This window comes from Phodopus roborovskii, unplaced genomic scaffold (assembly GCF_943737965.1).
Source record: "Phodopus roborovskii unplaced genomic scaffold, PHOROB, whole genome shotgun sequence".
Lineage (NCBI taxonomy): Eukaryota > Metazoa > Chordata > Mammalia > Rodentia > Cricetidae > Phodopus > Phodopus roborovskii.
The window spans coordinates 6,783,687-6,805,006 of NW_026126407.1; the positions used below are offsets into that span (position 1 = coordinate 6,783,687).

At 48.9% G+C, this 21,320-nt stretch overlaps 1 protein-coding gene across 1 annotated transcript in view; it reads left to right on the top strand.

The window, feature by feature from the left end:
* Positions 1-21,320, top strand: part of Rph3al (rabphilin 3A like (without C2 domains)) — a 101,133-nt gene that overhangs the window by 44,645 nt on the left and 35,168 nt on the right. The window contains 1 exon segment of the mRNA XM_051179982.1: positions 11,466-11,552. Within this exon segment, the coding sequence (XP_051035939.1) occupies positions 11,466-11,552 (87 nt within the window).

A 21,320-nucleotide genomic window follows, 5' to 3' on the forward strand; every position in this document is an offset into this window, starting at 1 on the left:
TGCTCAAGAAGAGGCATCAGCGTGACATGGCCAGTACTGCTCTGGAGATGGCCTCACCTGAAAGGGGACCAGGGGAGACACTAGTGCCTCTTGGGGAGCTCAAGGAAGGAGCCACCAAGGAGGAGACTTTTGGGTGTGTCTTAAGGATATGAAGGTGTTTGCCAGGCATGAGGCCCAGCCTGAGCAAAAGCCTTGGAGACAGGAGAGTGGCCACAGTGGCAGGAATAGACAATGAATGAAACAGGAGGCTGGTGTGGTGGACTTGGTGAGCTGAGAGACAGCAGGACCAACCAGGGAGGGTCTGTCTGTCCTTCCCTCACCCCTGCCCGTCATGTATGTCTCTTCGTGACCAGAAGTCTACTGTCAGTGTGTGTCCCTCCTACTTAACCCAGAGCCTCAATGTCATTGTCCCTGGTCTCAGCTGACATTGTTACCCAAGCTGTAGGTATGAGAACTACAGAGGCTCCTGCTCCACCCTCCCATGAAGACCGTGAGTCTTCCAAAAGCAAGACTGGGATCAGGCCCCAAAATGAGGGGGAAAACCAAAGGTGATTCCCAAAATGTGTGTGGGATCAGCTGGGCAGCAGATTTCCTAGCTGGGGGGGGGGGTCTCCAGTCAGGCCCCACAGTTAAGGGCACCTTTCTGCAAGGCTGTGCCCCATTTCAGATAGCTGCTGGTCGGAAGTCCCGCCTCTGCAGTGGCAGGCCACCAGTCACATTCCCTGCTTGGACTAACGCTGAGACGACTCAGAGTCCAGGGAGATGTACTTCCTGGTTTGCTAGAAAGGCCGTTTCCAAGCATTCAGATGGGAAGTGTGGGGGAGGGGTGCAGGCCTCTTTGCGGGGACCCCATGTGTTCCACTGCCCAGAAGCCTAGGACCCCACCCTTCTGGTTTTTATGGAGGCTGACGTGACTGATTACATGGTTGGTCACGACTCTTCACTCAATAGTCAGCTCTTTCCTCTGAGGTGGAGGGGTAGGAACACACTCCCAGCCCTTTTGATCTTTTTGGTGACCAGCCCATTCCTGAGCTGTCTTAGAAGTCACCAGACCTCCCCCCCCAAAAGTCACCAGCTATCTCTTTAGCATATGAAAAGATTTTTTTTTTCTTTCACTTCCTTTTTTCTTCTTACATAGCCCCCGACTGTACTCTTGCTTCAACTTCCCCAGTGCTGGGATTATGTGTGAGTGTGTCACCATGCCTGGCTTCGAAGGCCGTTCTTGGGCTAAGTGGTGGCTCCATGGGTAAAAGCCTGAAAACCTGGGTTTAGCTCCCCAGAACCCATGTTAAAAAACCAGATACAGCAGTCCACATCGGTAATCCCAGTGCACCAAAGTGAGGTGGATGTTGCCTCTTGGCAAGAGATGGCTTATGGGAGGCCTGGGTAACCAGGGCATGAAGCAGGATCAGCCTTGTGTGGGGTCACATTCCTTTTGCGGCCATTGTCTGTCTGGGAAGTTGATCTTCAATTTATGTTCAGCTTATCCACCGGACCTCCTAAGAACAGGTGGTATCTGTTCCTGAGCCTAGAAGCAACCTTCTTAATGTGCAGGCGTTAGAGCTCAGGTAAGAGGCAAGATTGATGGGAGGGGCTGTACCCTTCACTTCCTAACCCATGTGACCTGGCCACCTGAACATTAATACCATAATGTTGAGTTGGGTCCAGCACAAAGCACGGTTTATATAAGTACCCCACCCCAGCCCCCTCCACATGTGCCTTTCCAAGTGCTGGATCAAATCAGGGCTCTGCATATGTTACTCTACCATTGAGCTGCACCCCCAACCCAAGCTCTTACTTTGGTATTACCTACTGGGGTCTCAGGGTCCCGGTCTAGTCCTGCCGTTCCCTTCATATGTGAACTTGACTGAGCAGCCCAGCGTCTCGTCTGGGGCCTTCAGCTCATCATCCTTGATAGTCAGATCATTAAAGCCTCCCTCAAAGGGTTGTTGTGAAAGTCGCTAAGATTAAATTTGATAACGATAATGTATGCTGGGTGCTGGCCGTGGCGCCAGGCATGGGATACGTGCTCAATAAATGGTGGCTATTATTGTTAGGAGTTACAACTCTAAGTAACCACACGGCAGGGGACAAGATTGATGTGAGGCAGTTCCCTCTATCACCCAAGCCTCCCCTCCCCTTACTGCCTCCAGGCCTGAAAGTGATTTGATTTGCAAAGCTGAAACTGGGTTGAAGAGTGGTTTGCCATTGCTGGTTCCCAGAGGTGACTGGCCTGAGCCTTAGTCCTCTGGTGATTCAAACAGGGTATGAGTGACTCAGGTCCCAACAGTTCTAAGTGCGTAGGCTGGCAAGTAGAGTGTAGAAGCCAGAAGTGGCCCTTTGGGGCTGGGAGGAACTGATGAGGCCTCCAGGAGGGCTTTACCTTAGCTAGGCTGGTTGGTTTTGGCACAGAGAGGGGCCTGGTGCTACATACATCAAGCCCGAGGGAGTCTGGGAAACTTACTTTCAGGAATCCAGGGTGGCATGTTCCTGTGCATATATGTTGGTTTCCAGTCCTTGCTCACTCCTAGGGAGAGCTGGTGTGATCGCTGGCCTCTGCCTCTGCGCACACACTCTGGAGCAGTATTGTTTAACTGTTCAAGCTCCAAATGGGGTCCCTGTCAGTAAATTTCCATGCCTCCTCATTGCACACCCATGTACCAATTCTCTGGCCCAAGACAGAATCACCAATTCAATCTTTCAGTCTGGAATGGGATGAGGAGGTTGATGGGAAAAGAAAGGGTTAAAAAGAGGGCATGCTGGGCACTGTCCTCAGTGCCCACCCTACCCAAGTCATTAGGGGCCTCAGGTTGTTACAGAATCTCAATATTCTGGTCAGATGTTCAACACAGAGCCACACAAAGCACAGAAACAACCAGAAGCTGAATCTAGCCACAACTTATTATGGGCTGTTTGAATAGTAAAGAGCTGGCACTTTGTTAACCCTCCCCTCTGCTGGGGACACCGTGGTGACTGTGTGAGTGGCAGGTGGAGGGAGGTGGGTTTTGGAAGCCTAAAATCAGCAGGATGGTGTCTGTTCATCAGGAGGGGGGCTGGCACAGGTCTGGGGGCTGCACATGGTCCCTACAGTATGGGTGGCTCGGATGGAGGGGGCCTGCTTGACTGATCTCCTGGCTGAGTGAGGTGGAACTGTGGGTTCCCCAGCGGGACATCAGGGTAGGAGACCTTTCTCGGGACCTCCTCAACGGCCTCCGGGCTTCTGTCTTAGGTCAGGCAGTGATGGCTGTGTCTCTTTGGGCTCTGTTTGTGACAGCATTTGAAGGTGGTAAGGACAAGGTCTGGAATCTAGGTTCCTTTAGCCTTTTCTGTTGCCTGAGCAATATCCTGGTGTGTGGGAAGGGCTAGGCTGAGCCTCTCCCACGAGAGGCTTGATCTTGTTAGTATCTATCTCTGGACGAAGCATGGGGTCCAGGGAGCCAGCCCTGCCTTAACACCAGGAGAAGGTGAAATCTGGTCCATGTAGTAGGAAAAGTGCCCTGCCTGAGAAGGTCTGTCAGCGGAAGCCAAAACCAACATCTTATGTCTCAGAACAAAGTTCACATTCTCGATCCCCATGGCTAAGTTAATCAGATTACCCTTTGTTCATAAGATAGGATCCCAAATTCCCACTTCACGGAGATGCTATGAAAATTAAATGAGTCCATGTGAAGTGTGCCTGGCACTGTGCAGGCCCCACATAAAGTATTTAAGAATTTATGAAACGTACATCAGTATCTGAACTGTGTATGTTAAGTTGCTTGGCAGTGGAGCCTGGGGTCCTAGTACTGAATCTATGGCAACAGGCTGTTCTCAGCTCCTCTGCCTTACAAAGCTGGTGGTGCAGCTGTAGGCCGAGCTGGTAAGGACTTGAAGATCAGTGGGGTTGATGACCCAGGGATACACCCGGCCTGGATTTTCATTTGACCCAGTCTCTTGCTGCCGTGTGCTGTCGGCTTCACTCTGGCCTGCAGAAGTCCAGGTCTGATGAAGTAAAGGGCAAGTTTTCCCCAAAGTGTTCAATATAGACTTGGATGTTTTTCGAGACAGGTTTTCTCTATGTAGCCTTGGCTGTCTTGGAGCTCTCACTACAGACCAGGCTGGCCTTGAACTCAGAGATCTGCCTGCCTCTGTCTCCCAGGTACTGAGATTAAAGGCGTGCGCCACCACTGCCTGGCTAGCATAGACTTCTTTTATACAGGAATTCTGGGGTTGGGAGAGCACTCAGTGATAGGGCACCTACCAGGGTGGCATGCATGAGGTCCTGGACTCCATCCACAGCACAGAGGGAAGAGAGGGGGGAGGAATGGAGAATTCTGTTTATCTTGGTGCTGGGGACTGAACTCATGGGGCATCACGCATGCTAGGCAAGTGCTCTGCCACTTAGCTGTAGCCCAAGCCCTGTTGCTTATGTATTTAAGATAGACTTCAAGGGCCAGCAAAATGGCTCAGTAGATAAAGGCACTTGCCACCATGCCCGATGAACCAGGTTTGTTTCATAGACCCCTACATGGTAGAAGGAAAGAACTGACTCCCATAAATTGTCCTCTGCCTTCCACATATGTGCTATGTGCTGGGTGGTTTGTGCATACACACACACACACACACACACACACACAGTAAAATAAAATAGATTTTGAGTTAGGACTTTGAGTTAGGATTTACCTTTCCAGAAGTCTTCTGTGTGTAGATAGTCTTCTGAATCTATTACACAAACATACATATTTATACAATAGCTTTCCTGCATCAGGCTATGCCGACTGTTTACAAGTTATTTTTTTTAACTTATTGTCATCCCATTTCATTACCTATACAGCTTCGTCAGTATTTTTGTCACCTTTTCTGTTTACATCGTCATCATTGTCACTGCTGGTAAGGCTTTCCCCAAAGCACAGTATGATTTAGTCATCTTTTATGGCTTTGCTTTCAAGCATCAGGCACAGCATGTAGGATAAGTGGCCCATTCGGAGGCTCACACTTCGTGTGGCCTGTCCACGTGCTGAGACCACATTGTGTGGCTACTGCTTTTCCCTACTTCATTGTGGTGTATGGACAATCCTTCTTCTACATCAGGGTCACCTGCAACATAGCTCCCACGTAGAAGCAGTCTCATTCATCAGCTTTAATGCATTGGATCTTTTGAGAAATGACTGTGACCCACTTTTGTAACATTGTAAGCACGTGTGTGTGCACACGTGCTTGTATATGTGGAAATACATTTGTACCACCTCTTATGTGTGGAGGTCAGAGAACAATTTCCAGGAATCGGTTCTCTTGTTCCACTGTGTGGGTCCTGGGAGTACAGAACTCAGGTCATCAGGGTTAGTAGTGAATGCCTTTGCACCCAAAGAAGTTTTCCTTATTTATAAACACCTCCACTTGAAAAGGGATCACTATGTCTTTTTGTCCTCAAAATATCTAAAACAATGCCATATATTCAATATTAATCAAACACTGAAGCATCAGATACTTCTCAAAGAACATTCTAAGTGGTTTGTGCCTGTAGTCCCAGCTGCTCTTGAGGCTGGCATAGGAGGGATTTGGATATAGCCTGGGCCACCAAGCAACATGTACATGTTAGCTGTCATTACCACCATTTGGCCGCATGGTTTAGGTCACTTGGACCTCCTGGGGTAGAGACCTTGAAGTGACATCACCCTTTGGGTTGATCATGTACCATGAGCATAGCTCTCAACGCGGTGAATGACAGTCCTTAGAGGCCTTTTTGTCAGGCTCTCTGGATCTTGGCTGTGGTCTGGAAAGGGGACATGTGGCATTGGCTTCATGAGCATAACTGAAGTGAGCACTAAAAGGAAATTTGGGGGGGGGGAATTTTATACACATAGGCGGCCTACAGGATGTACCATGGAGTATTCTTGTGAGGTAAGAGAGACATCTCTGCTGCCTACCTCAGCAAGGGATGCTCTATGTTATTTCTTCTGAGGCCTGCCCTGCTGGATTCATGCTTCATCCCTAAGAACAAACTGTTCCCTAAAGCCCAAGGTGCCATCTCCTCTGGGGTTCCCACACTATATGCCTTTCCCCTGTTTGACCTTCCAGTGTCCCTCTCATCAGCACCACTGGGCATGAACCTTGTGCATGGAACTGGCTCATGTTTCTGTGTCTGACCTCCTAGCACTTTGGCATGTTCCAAGGGAGATCACGTCTCACCTTCTTGGTTACAGTACCAAAGAGGGACCTCATTTGTTCCTTGATGTTTTTTGCAGATAGTTGTGATGGGCACTGGGACCAGTAAAGCAGGCAACAATAGCCATAGCCCGTGCCCGTCTGACAGGGGTGTCTGGTGGGGGCGGTGGCAGACAGGGTAAGGCAGCAGAGAAGCCCGCCTCACTTAGGTCAGTGAGGAAGAATGTGTTGCCACATGCATCCCAGTCAGGGCCACGGAACATAGTAAGATCCCGGGGCAGCGGCGGAGCAAGGAAGGACTAGGTACTGAAGGAGGCCAATGTGGCCGAAGTGCAGCAGACAAGTAAGAACAGAGGCCAGTGGGGGAGAGAGGGGGCCCATCCTGAACACCCCTCAGCATAGGGGGGGACGTGTCTTTCACTCAAATGCAACAAGAAACCTCTGAAGGCCCTTATACTGGCAGAGGTAGGAGAAATGACATCTTAGAGATTGTTCGGCTACATGTCATGACCTGATTGGGGGCCTAGCTGGTGTGGGGGACACTGCTATAGGGCCCATGGTGTAAGCTGGGCATGGTGGTGACAGTGTGGAACATGCAGGGGTGGTGGAGGAGTTTATGGATTCAAAAGCCATTTGGAATTCCTGGGGAGGGATTACTGAGTGGAGGTAAAAGATAGGATGAGGGTGTCTGCTGGATTGGGGCTGTATTAAATATATCACTTATTAAGAAAGATGTGCTGGCAAAGTACTTCATCATGCGTGGTGCGAAGAACCTTCCTTGATCTTCACAATGGGCACAGGGCTCTGTTACCACTGACGTACGAAGAGGGAGGAAAAGTCCAAGGCTGCTTCCAAAGGGCGCACTGCCTGCTTCTGGCATGCCCAAAGCCTGTGTCCTGTTGACTAAGCCCCAAGTCAGCGCCTTCCCTGTGTTCTAGGGGCTGGAACACACATGTGCAAAGGGATACACAGATGGCTTGAGAGGAGTGACGCGGGACATGCAGTCTGAAGGCTTAAAGTGTTGTCGCCTCTGATCTGAGTCAGGTGTGATTTCCTTACCCCAGATGTGACTGCAGGCTGCAGGATGCATGAGGCATCCAGGGCCCCAGAAGCCAGTGCTCTGTTGCAGATGGCAACTCTGCTCATGGGAAGCCCATCTGGGCAGGAAGCCAATGGCTTCCCCCAGGCCCAGGCTACTCTTGCCAGTTGGAGAGGCTGGTGTACTCTTTCTGCACAACCTTTCTTCTGTTCATTCTTTTTAAATGCTGGCTACTTAATTTTCTGTATTGGAATCTGAAAACAAAGACCAAACTCATAAAGGGAAATGGAAATGGCTCATTATTTCCCTCTTGATCTGAGATTGACCAGAGCAGCAATTCTGTTTGAAGTGGGGCACGTTATCTTTTGGTAGCCCTGGTTTCTAAGGATACCCGGCTCCCCCTCTCAGCCAGGCATACTTCAAGATTGTGAATTTGCCCCAGCAATGCCGGGGACTCACTTGTGGCTTCCATCAGTGGTGGTTGTAGCTTGGCAATAGGGCTGAGCACACATGGATGTGTATGTCCCATCCAGCCACCTTTCTGATCCCCTAGAGAAAACTCTAAAAGGCAAAGGGTGGAGGAGACAAACTTCAAGAAGATCCTCACTTCCACCCTTTCTGCCCGAAGGAGGATGGAAGTGAGTGTCTCTCCACCTGGCCACCCACAGTTCTGGTTGGAACCCAGGAGCAGACAGTACTGAGTTCTCTGCTGGAGAAAGTGGGGAGTCCATACCCCAGCACGAATGGGCCACCTGCCCCTCTTTTCCTCCTTCTACACTTGACTAGAGCTCACATGGAGGATGACTGCATGCCACTTCTGTCTGCAGACTCTGTGTCCCAGGTCTGTGGGTGGAGAACAGGACAGTTTTTTGTGAGCTTTTCCCTTATTTTCTTCCCTGAACCTACAGCACAATGCACCATTTATCAGATGGTTCAACAAGACCTGTGTACCTCATCCTTCAAATCCCTGCTCAGGGGCCAATGAGATGGCTTGGCTAATAAAGGCACTTGGTGCCAAGTCTGCTGCATTTGTGTTCAATCCCTGGAACCCCCACAATAGAAGTAGAGAACTCACTGACCCCACAAGTTGTCAGTACCCCACTTCACTGACCCACCCCCTCCCACTCAGTGCAGCTGAGTCACCCTCTGCCTTGGTAGGGTGACTCCTGAGAAAGACCCATAACTTCATCAGGAACACAGTACTACCTGGCCTTGCCTGTCCATTCGTGTCATCTCTCCTATGGTGGCATCCCATATACACTGGGCGTATGGATGGGCAAATTTTGCTAAGCAAACATTCTATCGCTGAGCCAATTCCCTGCTTCCCAGTTTCACTTTAAATGATCATCCATGGATGCTAGATACTACAGAAAATGATGCACAGCTTCAAGTCATCACAGGCTTTCAGAACAGGGTGCAACAGGTGCCTACCCACGAGTCCACCACCCAAGGTATCACCCAACTTGCCCCGATCAAAATCTTTGCCCTAACATCATGACCCGCTGACTCTGCAGGAACCAGGAGCCCGGTCACAGGGGCATCGAATTGGTGGTTGAGCGCTGGGTGGTGTAGGGTAGAGCATAGGTGACTCCAAGTATTTCCAAGGGTTCCCAACATGGAATAGCAGAGAAAGACCAGTCCTGCTTGAAGGCCACTGTGGACTGAATATTTGTGTTCCCTAAACCTATATTCTGATGCCCTCACACAACAGTATACTTGGAGGTGGGGTCTTTGGAAATGACTAGAGTTACAGGCAGTCATAGGATTCGGCCATGTGATGGGGCTAGGGTCTTCATAAAAGGAGAAAGAGGCCAGAGCTCTGTTCTCTGTCACTTAGGAAAACTCTAAAAGGCTATCACCCGTCTCCCTTCTCAGCACTGTGGAAGAAGCTGCTGTGGCTTCAGCCAGGAGCCACAGTGGCATTTTTCACACATCAAACTGAGCTGATGTAGACAGGGCTTGAGGCTGCACTGGCCTCTCCCCAGGGACAGTGACCACTAGGCTGTCGTGGGCTTCCAGGGTACCAGTGGAGGGAGGCTGCTAATCTGAGAGAGAACAAAGGACAGAGCCAGACTGGCCAAGAACTAGGCTTGGGGCAAGTGTTAGGTGTCCCAGCTACACCCCCATCTCCAGTGAAGCCAGGTCTCAGAATCAGTCTGTGCTGTGTCTCCAACCAGCTATTTAGAGCCTTTGGCCATACCTCAGGTTCTTGCTGGAACAGAGCCAGCCGGCAATTGCTGTGGGCATGTGCCACCTGGGGGAAGGGCTTGATTGCTTTGCTGAGCCCTGAACATCAACACTGCTTGGCAGTTTTCAAGATGAGCTGACCACAGCATCTCAGAGCCTCTGTCTCTCCATCTTCCCAGGGATTGCATCACACGCCTCCTCCACACTTTGTGGCTGGGATCGCTGTACCTGTCACACATAATTGCTCCATAAATGGTGGTCATTGATATTTTGATCACGCCTGATTTTCAAGAGCATGGTCTCACTCAGCAGCCTTGGGGGAGGGCAGAGCCCTCTGTATTACAGGGTGAACTGGAAAGTCTGAGGCCTATCCCACATATGGTGGACTAGCACAATGGTTCTCAACCTGTGGGTTGCAACCCCTCTGGGGGATGAATGACCCTTTCACTGGGGTCACCTAAGATCATCAGGAAACACAGTTTATGTTACGATTCATAACATAATAAAATTAGAGTTATGAAGTAGCAATGACAACAATTTTATGGTTGGGGGTCACCACAACACGAGGAACTGTATTAAAGGGCACAGTATTAGGAAGGTTGAGAACCATTGGTCTAGAAGCTGAGCTGTCAATCCCTGGAGAAGCTTACTTGTCCCCAGCCTGCAAAGATTCCAAAGCCAGGGCTGGCACTTAGGTAGCTGCCTGTCTCTTTAAAAAGTCCCTGAGAGCTGAGGGCACCACCAGGGAGCACTTGGCAGCTCTGAGGAGACCATGCCTTCATGTGCTTGACCACAAACACTGTAAACTTAGCACCTTCCTGAGAGCCAGTAAGGAACCCCAGTGCTGCCTGGGACCTGAGGGAAGACCTTCCTGGCAGCTCAGAGAGACAGGACCTTAGAGCAGATCCCATTTTGTTTAGAAAACCAGAGAGGTGACATTGGATGGTAGCCAATCCATGCTCCCACGAATGTGTCATAGCTTCCCTTCTGAGTGTGCTGGCTCCTGCCACTCCTGCCGAGCACAGGCTCCGCTACCCAATCAGGCTGGTGACACATGCTTGGAGAAGCCAAGTTGGTGACATTTCCCTCTCCATGGAGAGATGTGTCTCTTGCTCAGTTGGCAGCCTGCAGAAAAGGCCAAACAACAGATATATCCTTCTCTCAGTGGAAGCCACCACCCTGTAGGGACAGGAACCTCTGTACCCGCCCTTCCCCCAATAGAAAGTCTCATAGCTGAATCACACAGCCCTGGTAGGCTGGGAACCAACCCCAGCCCCAACAAATCCACCTCTGCCTCCCAGTGTTTATTCTGGCCTTTCCCACCGTTGCTTGTTGCTTTCTGTGTCTCTCGGGAAAGCAAAGTGTGTGTTTAGATGTCAGGATTTAAACAACTCAGCAGAAGAAAAACACTGGAATCTGTAGCCTGGCTATTTATGTCTGCAGGGAACAACAGGAGGGCCCCAGAGCCACTGCCCAGCCAGTTCCCTTTGCCACAGACCCTGGACAAGGCCTCCAGTCTCCACATCTGCACGATGGGCTCACCCCTTTACTGATGAAGTCCTGGAACCCTTACACAAGAAACCTGACACCAGGCACATGCTTAAGCTGTATTTGTCACTATGGCTCCTAACCTGTCAGGCACAAGAGTTTCTGGCCTGCTCCTAAACGAGTATGTTCTTTCTTTGGGAGAGGACCATATTTCCTGCCCACACCTGTAGGTAGCCACAGTCCGATGTAGGAAGGCAGTATCTTCATCCATCTTGTTTGTCTGGATCCTCCCCAGGTAATAGGCATTTGGGTGATTTCCAGTTCTTTGCTGCTGAACACGCTGGTGTTGTGGAGATCTGCCAGCTGGTTTTGATGTTGTTCCCTCACAGAACAGGATTATGGGATGCACAATCAGTAACATGGAGATCCATCGATGAGACAACTACATTACAAAAGCATCCAAAGCTTCCTAGAGCCCTTCCCTTAGCTCAAAGCAAACTATACTCTTAGAAGATGCCAGAATATCCTTTGGGGACCACTGGCTTGGCCCCACAGCCCAGGAGGAAGCAGCCAAAATATTGACACGTATGTGTCCTCTCTTTTGTAGAAAGTCTGCACCAAATGCGGGATCGAGGCTTCCTCCGGCCAGAAGCGGCCCCTGTGGCTGTGTAAGATCTGCAGTGAGCAAAGAGAGGTAGGGGTCCTGAGGTGGGATGGGCTTGGGCGGGGCAGGGTCCACTTGCACTGGGGTGCTGGTAGAACTTCTCCAGAGGGAAGGTCCTGAGGAGGACTGTGCAGGATGTCTAGGGGGAAAAGGGTGGGAAAGAAAATCTGCTGGCCCACCTACCCCTCACTCATGTAGAGGTGAGGGTCAGCCCTGCTCTTGTGCTTTGGGGGCCTATGGTTTCCATAGGTAGCCTCCCTGTGAACGCGTGTACATATGGCATTTTGGGGGCTGTAACTAGAGTATTAGTAGTTACCGGAGCTGAATGTCCTCCGAACAGGTAGCACTACACTAAACTACTTACATCTGTCTATTCCTTTCCCCTTTCACATCCCTCTCTGATAGGTGTCGTTTCCCTCCCTTGACGGATGAGGAAACACCTGAGGCCAGATAAGCCAATGGTGAGGGAGATGGGCTGGCAGCCAGAGACTGCCATGATGCTCCGATCCAGTCCTTTCTGGTGCCATTGTTCTGTGGGTCCAGCTTGACCCCTTCTCTGGGGTCAATCATTCTGTGGGGGCGGGGTGATAAGGTCCCCAGGATGGTAGCAGATGTGTGGGGCCAAGAACTTCTCCTTCTCCTAAGCCTGGGTTTTCTCTCTGTCCAAGGTCGGAATGGAAGCAGAGCAGGCCAATGCAGGCAGCTTCTGGGGAGGCAAAGGGAACCTTTAGCTTTCCAGAGATGGTCTTGCTTTTCTAGTTATTTTGCTTGGCACATTCCATCTGAGGGTCTATAAAAGACCTTCTGTCCTGCATGTCTCTGTGCTGTCATTCCATCTTCTTCCTGTGCGTCTTGTTCCAGAACTCCCCAGTCGCTCCTCTGAACCCGTGGGTCCTTGGTTCCTTGGGGGCAGAGCCAACCAACCTGGGTGTGAGATGAGCATGGAAGCATGCCTCAGCCCGACTGTGTGTGCAGTTGCCCACTCCCCTCCAAAGATGCTTCCTCTCACGTGCCCCTGCCTTGGGACTGGGTCCTGTTGTCTGCATCCCTGCCTCCCAGGTGAGCCTCAGTTTTAGGGACTTGGCTGTGGTTCCCCACCTCCTGTGGTAGGCTTTAAGTTCTCATATCTAAGAAGACCAGTCTCACAGCTGTCTCCACCCACTGGTGGGCACTGAGCTCCTTAAGCAGTGCATTTGAACACTCAAAATAGCAAGTAGCTAGGCGAATTGGCACACACCTGTAACCCTGAGCACTCACACTCAGGAGGAAGCAGGAGGACCACAAGCTGGAGGCTAGCCTAGACTACCTAGCAAGATCATGCATGTATGTATGTATGTATGTATGTATATATATATATATATATATATATATATATATATATATATTTTAAACTATAAGTAGTCCAGCCTCTGATATACTGGGGTATGCGTCTTGGTTTTGAGCACAGACAAGCTTACATGTTGTTTTTAACGTATTTCCACCTGTCAATGCTGTGAGTCTGGAAGACAGAGGCACAGGGCCTTGATGTGTGAGCTGGCATTTAGGCCTCCCTGTTGATGTTGGCCCTTCATGGAATGGCCAGGAGGTTGGGGGTTGTTGGTATTAACAAACTTAAGAGGTATACCCACTGACTATCTATAAGTGTTAGGGGCTACCCCTTCCTCAAAGCCAAGGCTCCCTCTTTAAGCTGAAGTCCCTCTAGACTTCAAAGAACCCCTTTTAAAATACAGATAAGTAGCCGGGTGTTGATGACACACTACTTTAATCCCGGCAGGTGGATTTCTAGGAGTTCAAGAACAGCCAGAGCAAATAGAGAAGCCCTGTCTCAGAGAGAGAGAGAGAGAAAGAGAGAGAGAGAGAGAGAGAGAGAGAGAGAGGAGAAAATTTCTGTAGTGTCTTCATGAAGAGACACCTTTGGTTAAGTAAAGGTCACAGGTGACCTGGGATGTTGGAGGTCAAGTTGCCACAAGGGAAAGAAAGTGGATGGGAGGGAAAGAAGGTTCCACCAACTAGATCCACTCATCACACTTGCCTGCACATGCCTTAAGAGTCCTGCACTCCTGGACAGACAGAGGGACATAGGGAGGGCCTCTTAGCCTGTCCTAATCTCTAGGGTGCCCCAGTTTAGAAAAATCTAAAATAGCTTTAGATGAATTTTCTTATCTTTCCTAAGGCAAAGAATACGAGGTTGTGCTTTATGCTATCAACTTGTCCTTGAATTTTAGGAGCTGATAAAGCTTAGCAAGATCAAAAAGGTTTCCCCTCTGTGGCTCCAGGCAGCATTGCTGGGACACTTGCTGAATTTGAACGGGGTCACCAACAGGGTTGTGAACGTGTCTGTGGTTTATCATCTGTGGGTACCATGCCCACATGCTAGAGCCTGCCGCTGTCTGCCATGGGCAGGGAGTGGGGGCAGGGCGATAGGTTTCCAGATGCCTTTTTTCTCTTCAAGAAATATCTAATCATAACAAGGAGATAGAGAGAAAGGACATTTAAATTGCCAGGCTCTGAAAAATGAGTGTAGCTGCTGTGGAGACTGTGATGGGAATTTGGAGTTCTGTCCTGCATCGGAAGGCAGAGCATGACACAGGAACTTGGGCTGCTGATGGGCACTCTTGTGCCGCCCTTCCTGGGCACTCTGGTCTCCCTCTCCTCCTCCATTAGTCCTGGTGGTAATTGCAAGTCATTTCTCTTGAGTGGGCCCAATGCTGGCTGAATGTTCTAGGGCGGGCAGCTTGGTGTTACTGTCTGTCTAATGCACGTGAGCAGCAATGTGAATCTCAGTCTGCCAGATTGAAGTTTAGCACCTAATGTATTCATTCACTTGGGCATTTGATGCATATATATTAAGCATCTTCTATGTGCCAGGTAAGACAGCTCTTATAATGACAGAGAGGGAGAGGGAAGGGAAAAGGGAGGGAGGGGAAGGGAGAGGGAGAGAGAGAGAGAAAAGCCACAAACACAGGAACTGTAACTTACAGATGTGATAATGTGATCCAGGGAAAAAAGTGGGAACAGTAGCCCCTGCAAAAAAGGGATCACTGACAAAATGACATTTGAGCAAAGATCTGAGGTGTACTGTGTGGCTACAGAGGAAAAGCATTGCAGAGTTTGGGGGAGTTGAAGTGTGTGTAAAGGCCCTAAGGTGGGTGTGCGTGGAGTTGGGAGAACAGGTGAAAGGGACAGGGTAAGAGAGGAGGTTAGAGGTGCAGTGGTAGTTTTGTACTAAAGAGTTTGGCTGCGGCTGCTGTAGTCAGGAAAATGGAGGATCTTGAGTATCAATGACATGACAGGGATACTCTGGCTATTTACTGTGTTGTATAAATTGTAGGTTACAGCAGCAGAGTGTTTTGTTCTCCATTTTTAATATTGCTCTGGGCACCCAAGTTATCTCTTGGTCAAGTTATCTCTTGGTAGGGCACTCATATGCACACACACACACACGTACACACACACATGCACACATACACACACTCACATACACATGCACACATACATGCACACATACACATGCATGCATACACATGCACACATACATGTGCACACATGCACATGTGCACACTCACATGCACACATGCACACATATGTACTCATGCACAGGCATGCACACATGCACATAAATGAGGGGCATGCACTAGCTATTGTTGGTAGCATATACCCATGATCCCAGCACCTGGGAAACAGAGGCAGGGGGATCAGAATTCAAGGCCAGACAAGGCTTTATGAAGCTCTGTCTGAAAAAAACAAAAAGCAAAATTCATTCTATTGTTTTTTTAAACAATTAATGTGGATAATTGAGGAATACTGACAATACATAGAAACATATGAAGAAATACACACAAAATTATATCCTGACTCTCTAGAAACAACCACTATTGATGCTTTTGGTATGTTATTTCCAACCTTTTTACTGTTTTTTTCCCCCCTCTAGTCTGTTGAAAATTTTAAATTAATGTTCTAAGTTATTTCATAGTGTAATCAGAAACTCTGGAGATTCTCGGTGGTGTTCCATCTCAAATGTGAATTACATTTTGTTTTATCTTTTGGTTTGGGTTTTTGGGGATAGTATCTCATGTAGCCCAGGCTAGCTTCACATTTCCTATGTGGCTGGGATTAAGGACGATCTGGAATTCTTGATCTTTCTGCCTCCACCATTTAAATGGTCCCCCACCCCTCTGACTAGTAACTATGTATCATTTGTCTACATGTCCTTGTAAGCTGGGACAGAGCTCCCATCCTGATGCATGGGAAACCAACAGTCCTGGCCACTCTTCATCCCCACCCCCACCCCTTACCCCTCACTCCTGCAGTGTAGATTACAGCTCATAGCAGATTCCTAGGCCTAGAAAGATGGCTCAGAGGATGACAGGGTACCACACAGCTGGGACATGGCTATCCAGAAGAGACAATGGCTGAGAAAAGATAGAAGCCAGGGTGAATAAGCAGGGGGAAAGTACCAGCAAAGTGGAACTAAATGACAAGTATTATTAAACTACTAATGGTCTATGAAGTTCAACTGAACTCTCGCCATTCCTATAGCAATAACCCTGGCGGTTCCCCAGAGGTGGCCACAGTGGTTGCCTTGTCCACTGTATATAGATTTTTTTTTTTTTAATTTCCTGGTTGGTACTTCCAACCAAATATCTCCTGTTTCAACTGTCACTTGAGATTCTCTTGCCCCAGCCTCCCAAGCACTGGGGTTTCATATGTAACCTGATCTGTTCTCCAGGCTCTGTTTCCTGGGCCAGTCTTCATCTTTTCAAGACACTAACTGGATGCCCATTCCCCCTGAAGCCTGGCATGCATATCCATGCAGTTTGCAGGTTGCCCATGTATTGATGTGTCTAGAACCATCCCCACACTGCTCACGTCTATGGCAGCTTTCCCAGTCTCGAGTTCCCCTGTTCATTAGTCTTCAGACGCAAGGAACCCAGTAGATCAAGGTTAGAAACAATACAGAAACCTCTCACAGCCGTCTCTTTGCTGGGAATTTTTGCCTGTGACACTCTGCATCTCAGAGATGGCATCTGTGATTCTCTGTGACCACTGGAAAGGGGCAAGGACCTAACAGGCAGCAGCCTACCCTGCACCATCTCTTTGGCACTCCTTGGCTCTGCTGTCCCCTGTGGGAGCCAGACTGAAGGAAGTCCACCTCTACATGGCCAGCCTGGCTGTCTGGGAGTCTCTCATCTCTTGAGGATAGTTGCAGGATTGGAAGATAAAAGGATGGCTCTGTGTGCTGGGCCAGGAAAGCTTTTACCCTGGCCCAGCAGGTGGGCGAGGCCTGGGCGTGATTTAAGACACTTAATCCCTCTATCACCTGCTGTAGGGGCCCCAGTCCCTGCCTGCCGGTGGTCTCAGTGTCACCTATCACCTGCCTCCGTGGGTATGTCACTTGGGGTTGGAAGAGACTGCCTTGGGGGCTTCTAAACACAGGACAAACAGTAGCAAATGGAAAATTCATTTATTGTTTAGCCTTCCCCATCCACTAAAACAAAAAAACAAAACAAAGCCCATGACTCACCCAAAGTTGTCCTGCAATCATTGGAAAGGTTAATTAGAATCTTGATCCCCCCCCCCCCCATTCCCGAAAGCACCCTCCTCGAAGGCAGCTGGAGCTATAGTCTTTGTCATCCGAGGGGGTGGAGCTAGGAAGAGGTGAAGACCAATTTGGAAGTAATTGGAAGCTGATTAATACAATTAGAGCACTCTTCTTTAGTCTGGCCTTTCTCTTGCGCTTTCACACACATCCTGATTGGACTCAGGGGGAGCCTGCGCCAGCTGACTAGTGCTAATGTTCCCGCAGTGTTTAGCATAGAAAGGTGCTTAGGAAATGCTTGTTGATCCAAAGGGAAATTTGCAAAGGAAAGCCCCTGACCATTTCAGATCCTCTCCTCAGCAGGGTGCCTTTGATCTACCCCCTAGTCTTATTACTGGTGGTCCTGACTCAGGGGCCCACTGAAGCTGGTAAATCCCCTTCCCCTCCCTCCTGTTTGTTGATTGACTGAAAGAGAAATTTGTGAACTGGGTGGGGTAGGGGGGAGGAGTGAAGACAGGAAAGCATCCTTTTGCTTCAGCCCACTGAGCCTGGAGGTGAATGGTATGCCAATGGGGTCATTCACCGGCAGAGCCACCCCTCATCTGGACCTCGCAGACCTGAAGATAGATCGGAAGTATCAGGGACTTACCCCTCCCCATCAAACTGCCCCATGACTGCTGAGCCCAGCACCTCAGCACCTGCCTCCCTGGCTGGCAGCCTGTGTCACTGCAGGCTGCCATCTGCCTCACCGTGCTGGGTGCCTCCATTGCTTGCAGTTTGGATTTTTGCTGCAAACAGCTTTGCCTTGAGGGCCCCTTTCATAGGCCCGTGAGCACACTGAGGAGTGGGTGGCTGGTGCTGGGACAGGTGGCTGCCTGAGTACCCTACCATCTGTGCCTGGCTTGCTCTGGGCTGCTGTAGCGACATTCTTGCGGGACCTGGATGGCCACACTTCCTCAGTGTGTTGTTGGTCACCTCCCACACTGCTTCGGGCTCTGTCAAACAGCCCCCTGTCGCTGCTGTCTCCTGGCCTCCCACACAGACACAAGTGGCAGCAGGAGGCTCCTGGCACCCATCAGGTCCCAGAGCAGTTTGCCTATCTGGCCGCCCCCACCAGTGGCATCCTCACAGACAGACTGAACCATTCCCAACCTCCTATCACTTGCTTGAAGTGCCAGTCTGAGCCCTGCATGGGAAGTTTTACCTTAAGATGCCAGCAGACCCTAAAGGGAAAGGACTTCATTACCATCCCAACGCAGCCCTCTGTGCTAACAGTACATGTGCTCCAGTGTGCATTCAGGTACACACACACACACACACACACACACACACACACACACACACACACACACACGGAGTGAACATTCATCTTCCTCACAGGAGTCCAGCAAGGGACTTGGAGGATCTTTTGTCCCCATGACAGAGGGAATAACTGAGGCTCAGAGAAAGGAGGTCACTTGTCCAAAGACCCCAAGGAGTGATTAATGGAACCAAGAGTTGATGCTAGATTATATCTTCCTCCAAAACGCCTTCTAACAAGACAGTCTTCTAGATATTCATTCATTCATTCATTCATTCATTCATTCATTCACATAACACCCTGAATAAACATCTATTCCGTCTATTTGTTTCTCCTGATCCTTATTAACCTCAATATCTAAACAAGAGGAGAAATATACATATCACAAAATTGACCTTAAATTTGTATCAATAAATAAATGAAAATCCATTCCAAAACAAAGTATTTATATCTATAGCATGATCCCCTTTTTACATTTAAAGAGCTTGGTTGTGGTCATTAACCATTTATAACCAACCCCATTTAAATGAAAACAAACATTTATAGACAATATTTGGGAATTTGGGTGTCATTCTTTCCAAACTGCTTCCTGCTGGTAGGGGGCACTGTCATGGGGATCCTAAGAAGACATGGAAATCCTGGTTGTAGTCTGCAAGGCTGCCTTGTCCCAGGGACAATGCTTCAGGGGGTTTTGCTTGATCAAACCATGTTAGTCTGGAAGGAATCCACAGCTTCTCATTTTCTGTGGAAACAAAAATAGAAATCCTTTTCCCCAGTAACCTGTCCTTAGACTTAAATTTTGAAGTCAACACATTTTTAAAATAGAAAAATTGGATTAATCCAGCAGCACTTAACAGTTGTTGCTATTTAGATATAACTTGCAACATAGATAGATGAACACCACCAGCAGGTTCCTGATCCCAAGGATGCCTCTGGATGCTCTTCTGTCCCTGTGCTGCAAGCAAGAGAGCAGAGCGCTCCCGGGGTCCCTCCTCAGACCTAGTCCCCTCAAGTAACATCCGCCCCTGTCTCCACCCCCAATGAGCACGGTCAGTGCCACAGGTGCGGACAAAGTGAGTATCTCACTACAACCTGGCTCTAAGCTTTTCTTTAATTCCTTTTCACAAGTTGGAAACTTAGCTGGGTGGGATCTTGCCCTGAGGTCTCCACTCCCTTTATTCCATTTCTTAATCCGTTTATCTCCTTGAACACAGGATTTAGCTCTCTTCTACTTCCTGGTGCCCCTTTTCTCATTCTGTACATTTTGTATTTTTATTTGCTCAGCTTGCTCCTTTTCATCATAAATCTTCATCAGAGTTAACGCTAATAACCACATGACAGAGACTATACTAGGCTGTTTTGAGAGTTTTCTCTGTCAGTGGAACTAATCCAAATCTCTTCACTTTAGCCTCAGGCAGACTTTTTGGACAAGGACAAAAGGTAGCCGCATTCTTAACCTAATTATCACAAAATGATCTCTAGGTCACATATTAATATTCTCTGAAACCTCTTGGTCAGGTACTCAGTTCAAATCACATTCAGCACCATCTTCCATGCTTCTATTCGGATGGCTCATTAAGCAGTAATTAAAGCATTCAACTGCTTTTATAATCCACAGTCCCAGGAGACAAAACCATAGTCAGGCCTGTCACAGCAATGTCCCAGTCCCTGGTACCAACTTCAGTCTTAGTTAGGGTTTCTGTTGCTGTGAAGAGACACCATGACCACAGCAACTCTTATAAACGTAAAACTTTTCATTGGGGTGACTTACATTTTCAGAGGTTTAGTCTGTTATCTTTGGGGCAGGGGGTTCCTGACAGGGTTTCTTTAGCTTTGAAGCCTGTCCTAGAACTTACTTTATGAGTTCAAAGATCTGCCTGTCTCTGCCTTCCAAGTGCTGGGTTTAAAGGTATGTGCCACCACCACCCAGCTAATCTGTTAACTTCAAGTTGTGACATGGTGGCCTGCAGGCAGACATGGTGCTAGAGAAGTAGCCAAGTGTCCTAGGTCTTGGCTTGCAGGGAACAGGAAGTAGTCTGTCTAACTGGGCATGACTTGAGCATATATAATACCTCAAACAAGGCCATACCTCCCAATAGTGCCATTCCCTTTGGGGGCCATTTTCCTTCAAACCACCACACTGCTCGTCATCAAATAAAGTTAGGGCAGGAACTCAAACAGGCTGGGAACTTGGAGGCAGGAGCTGATGCAGAGGCCATGGAGGAATGCTGCTTACCGACTTGTCCCTCATGGCTTGCTCAGCATGCTTTCTTATAGCACCCAGGACCACTAGCTCAGGGGTGGCACCACCCATAATGGGCCAGGCCCTCTCACATCAATCACTAAGAAAATGCCCTACAGGTTTGCCTACAGTCCATTATTATGGAGACATCTTCTCAATTGAGGTTCCCTCTTCTCTGATGACTCCAGCTTATGTCAAGTTGATGTAAAAACCAGCTGGCACAAATGACAAAATCTGTTGGCTACTGAAAGGGAAAGGTCAAACAAAGTGAAGGGGTCAGGACAAAGTGGGAAGGATGCCAAGGTGTCATACCCATTAGGGTGATGGCTCTAAGATAGCAGAAAATCCCCAGTGTGAGAAACCCTGGCCCTCTGCACTGCTGGTAAAAACACAAAGCCTGTGGCTGCTATAGAGAAGAATGTGTCTACATAATGGATACTTTATATCCATTTATTTAGGTGAAACATCAAAAGGGTTATTTTGTCTCACGTTTGAAGGCACACACTCCATCATGGCAGGGAAGGCATGGCAGCTAGAGTGTGAGGTGGCTGGTCACGTTGTGTCTGCAGTCAGGAAGCAGAGAGAATTCTGGTGGTGCCCTGTAATTGTATCAGTTTGGGACTCTGGCCTGTGTGATGGCACTACCCACATTTAAGCTGGGCCTTCCCTCCTCAGTTAAACCTTTCTAGAAAATTCTCATGGGCACACCCAGAGCTG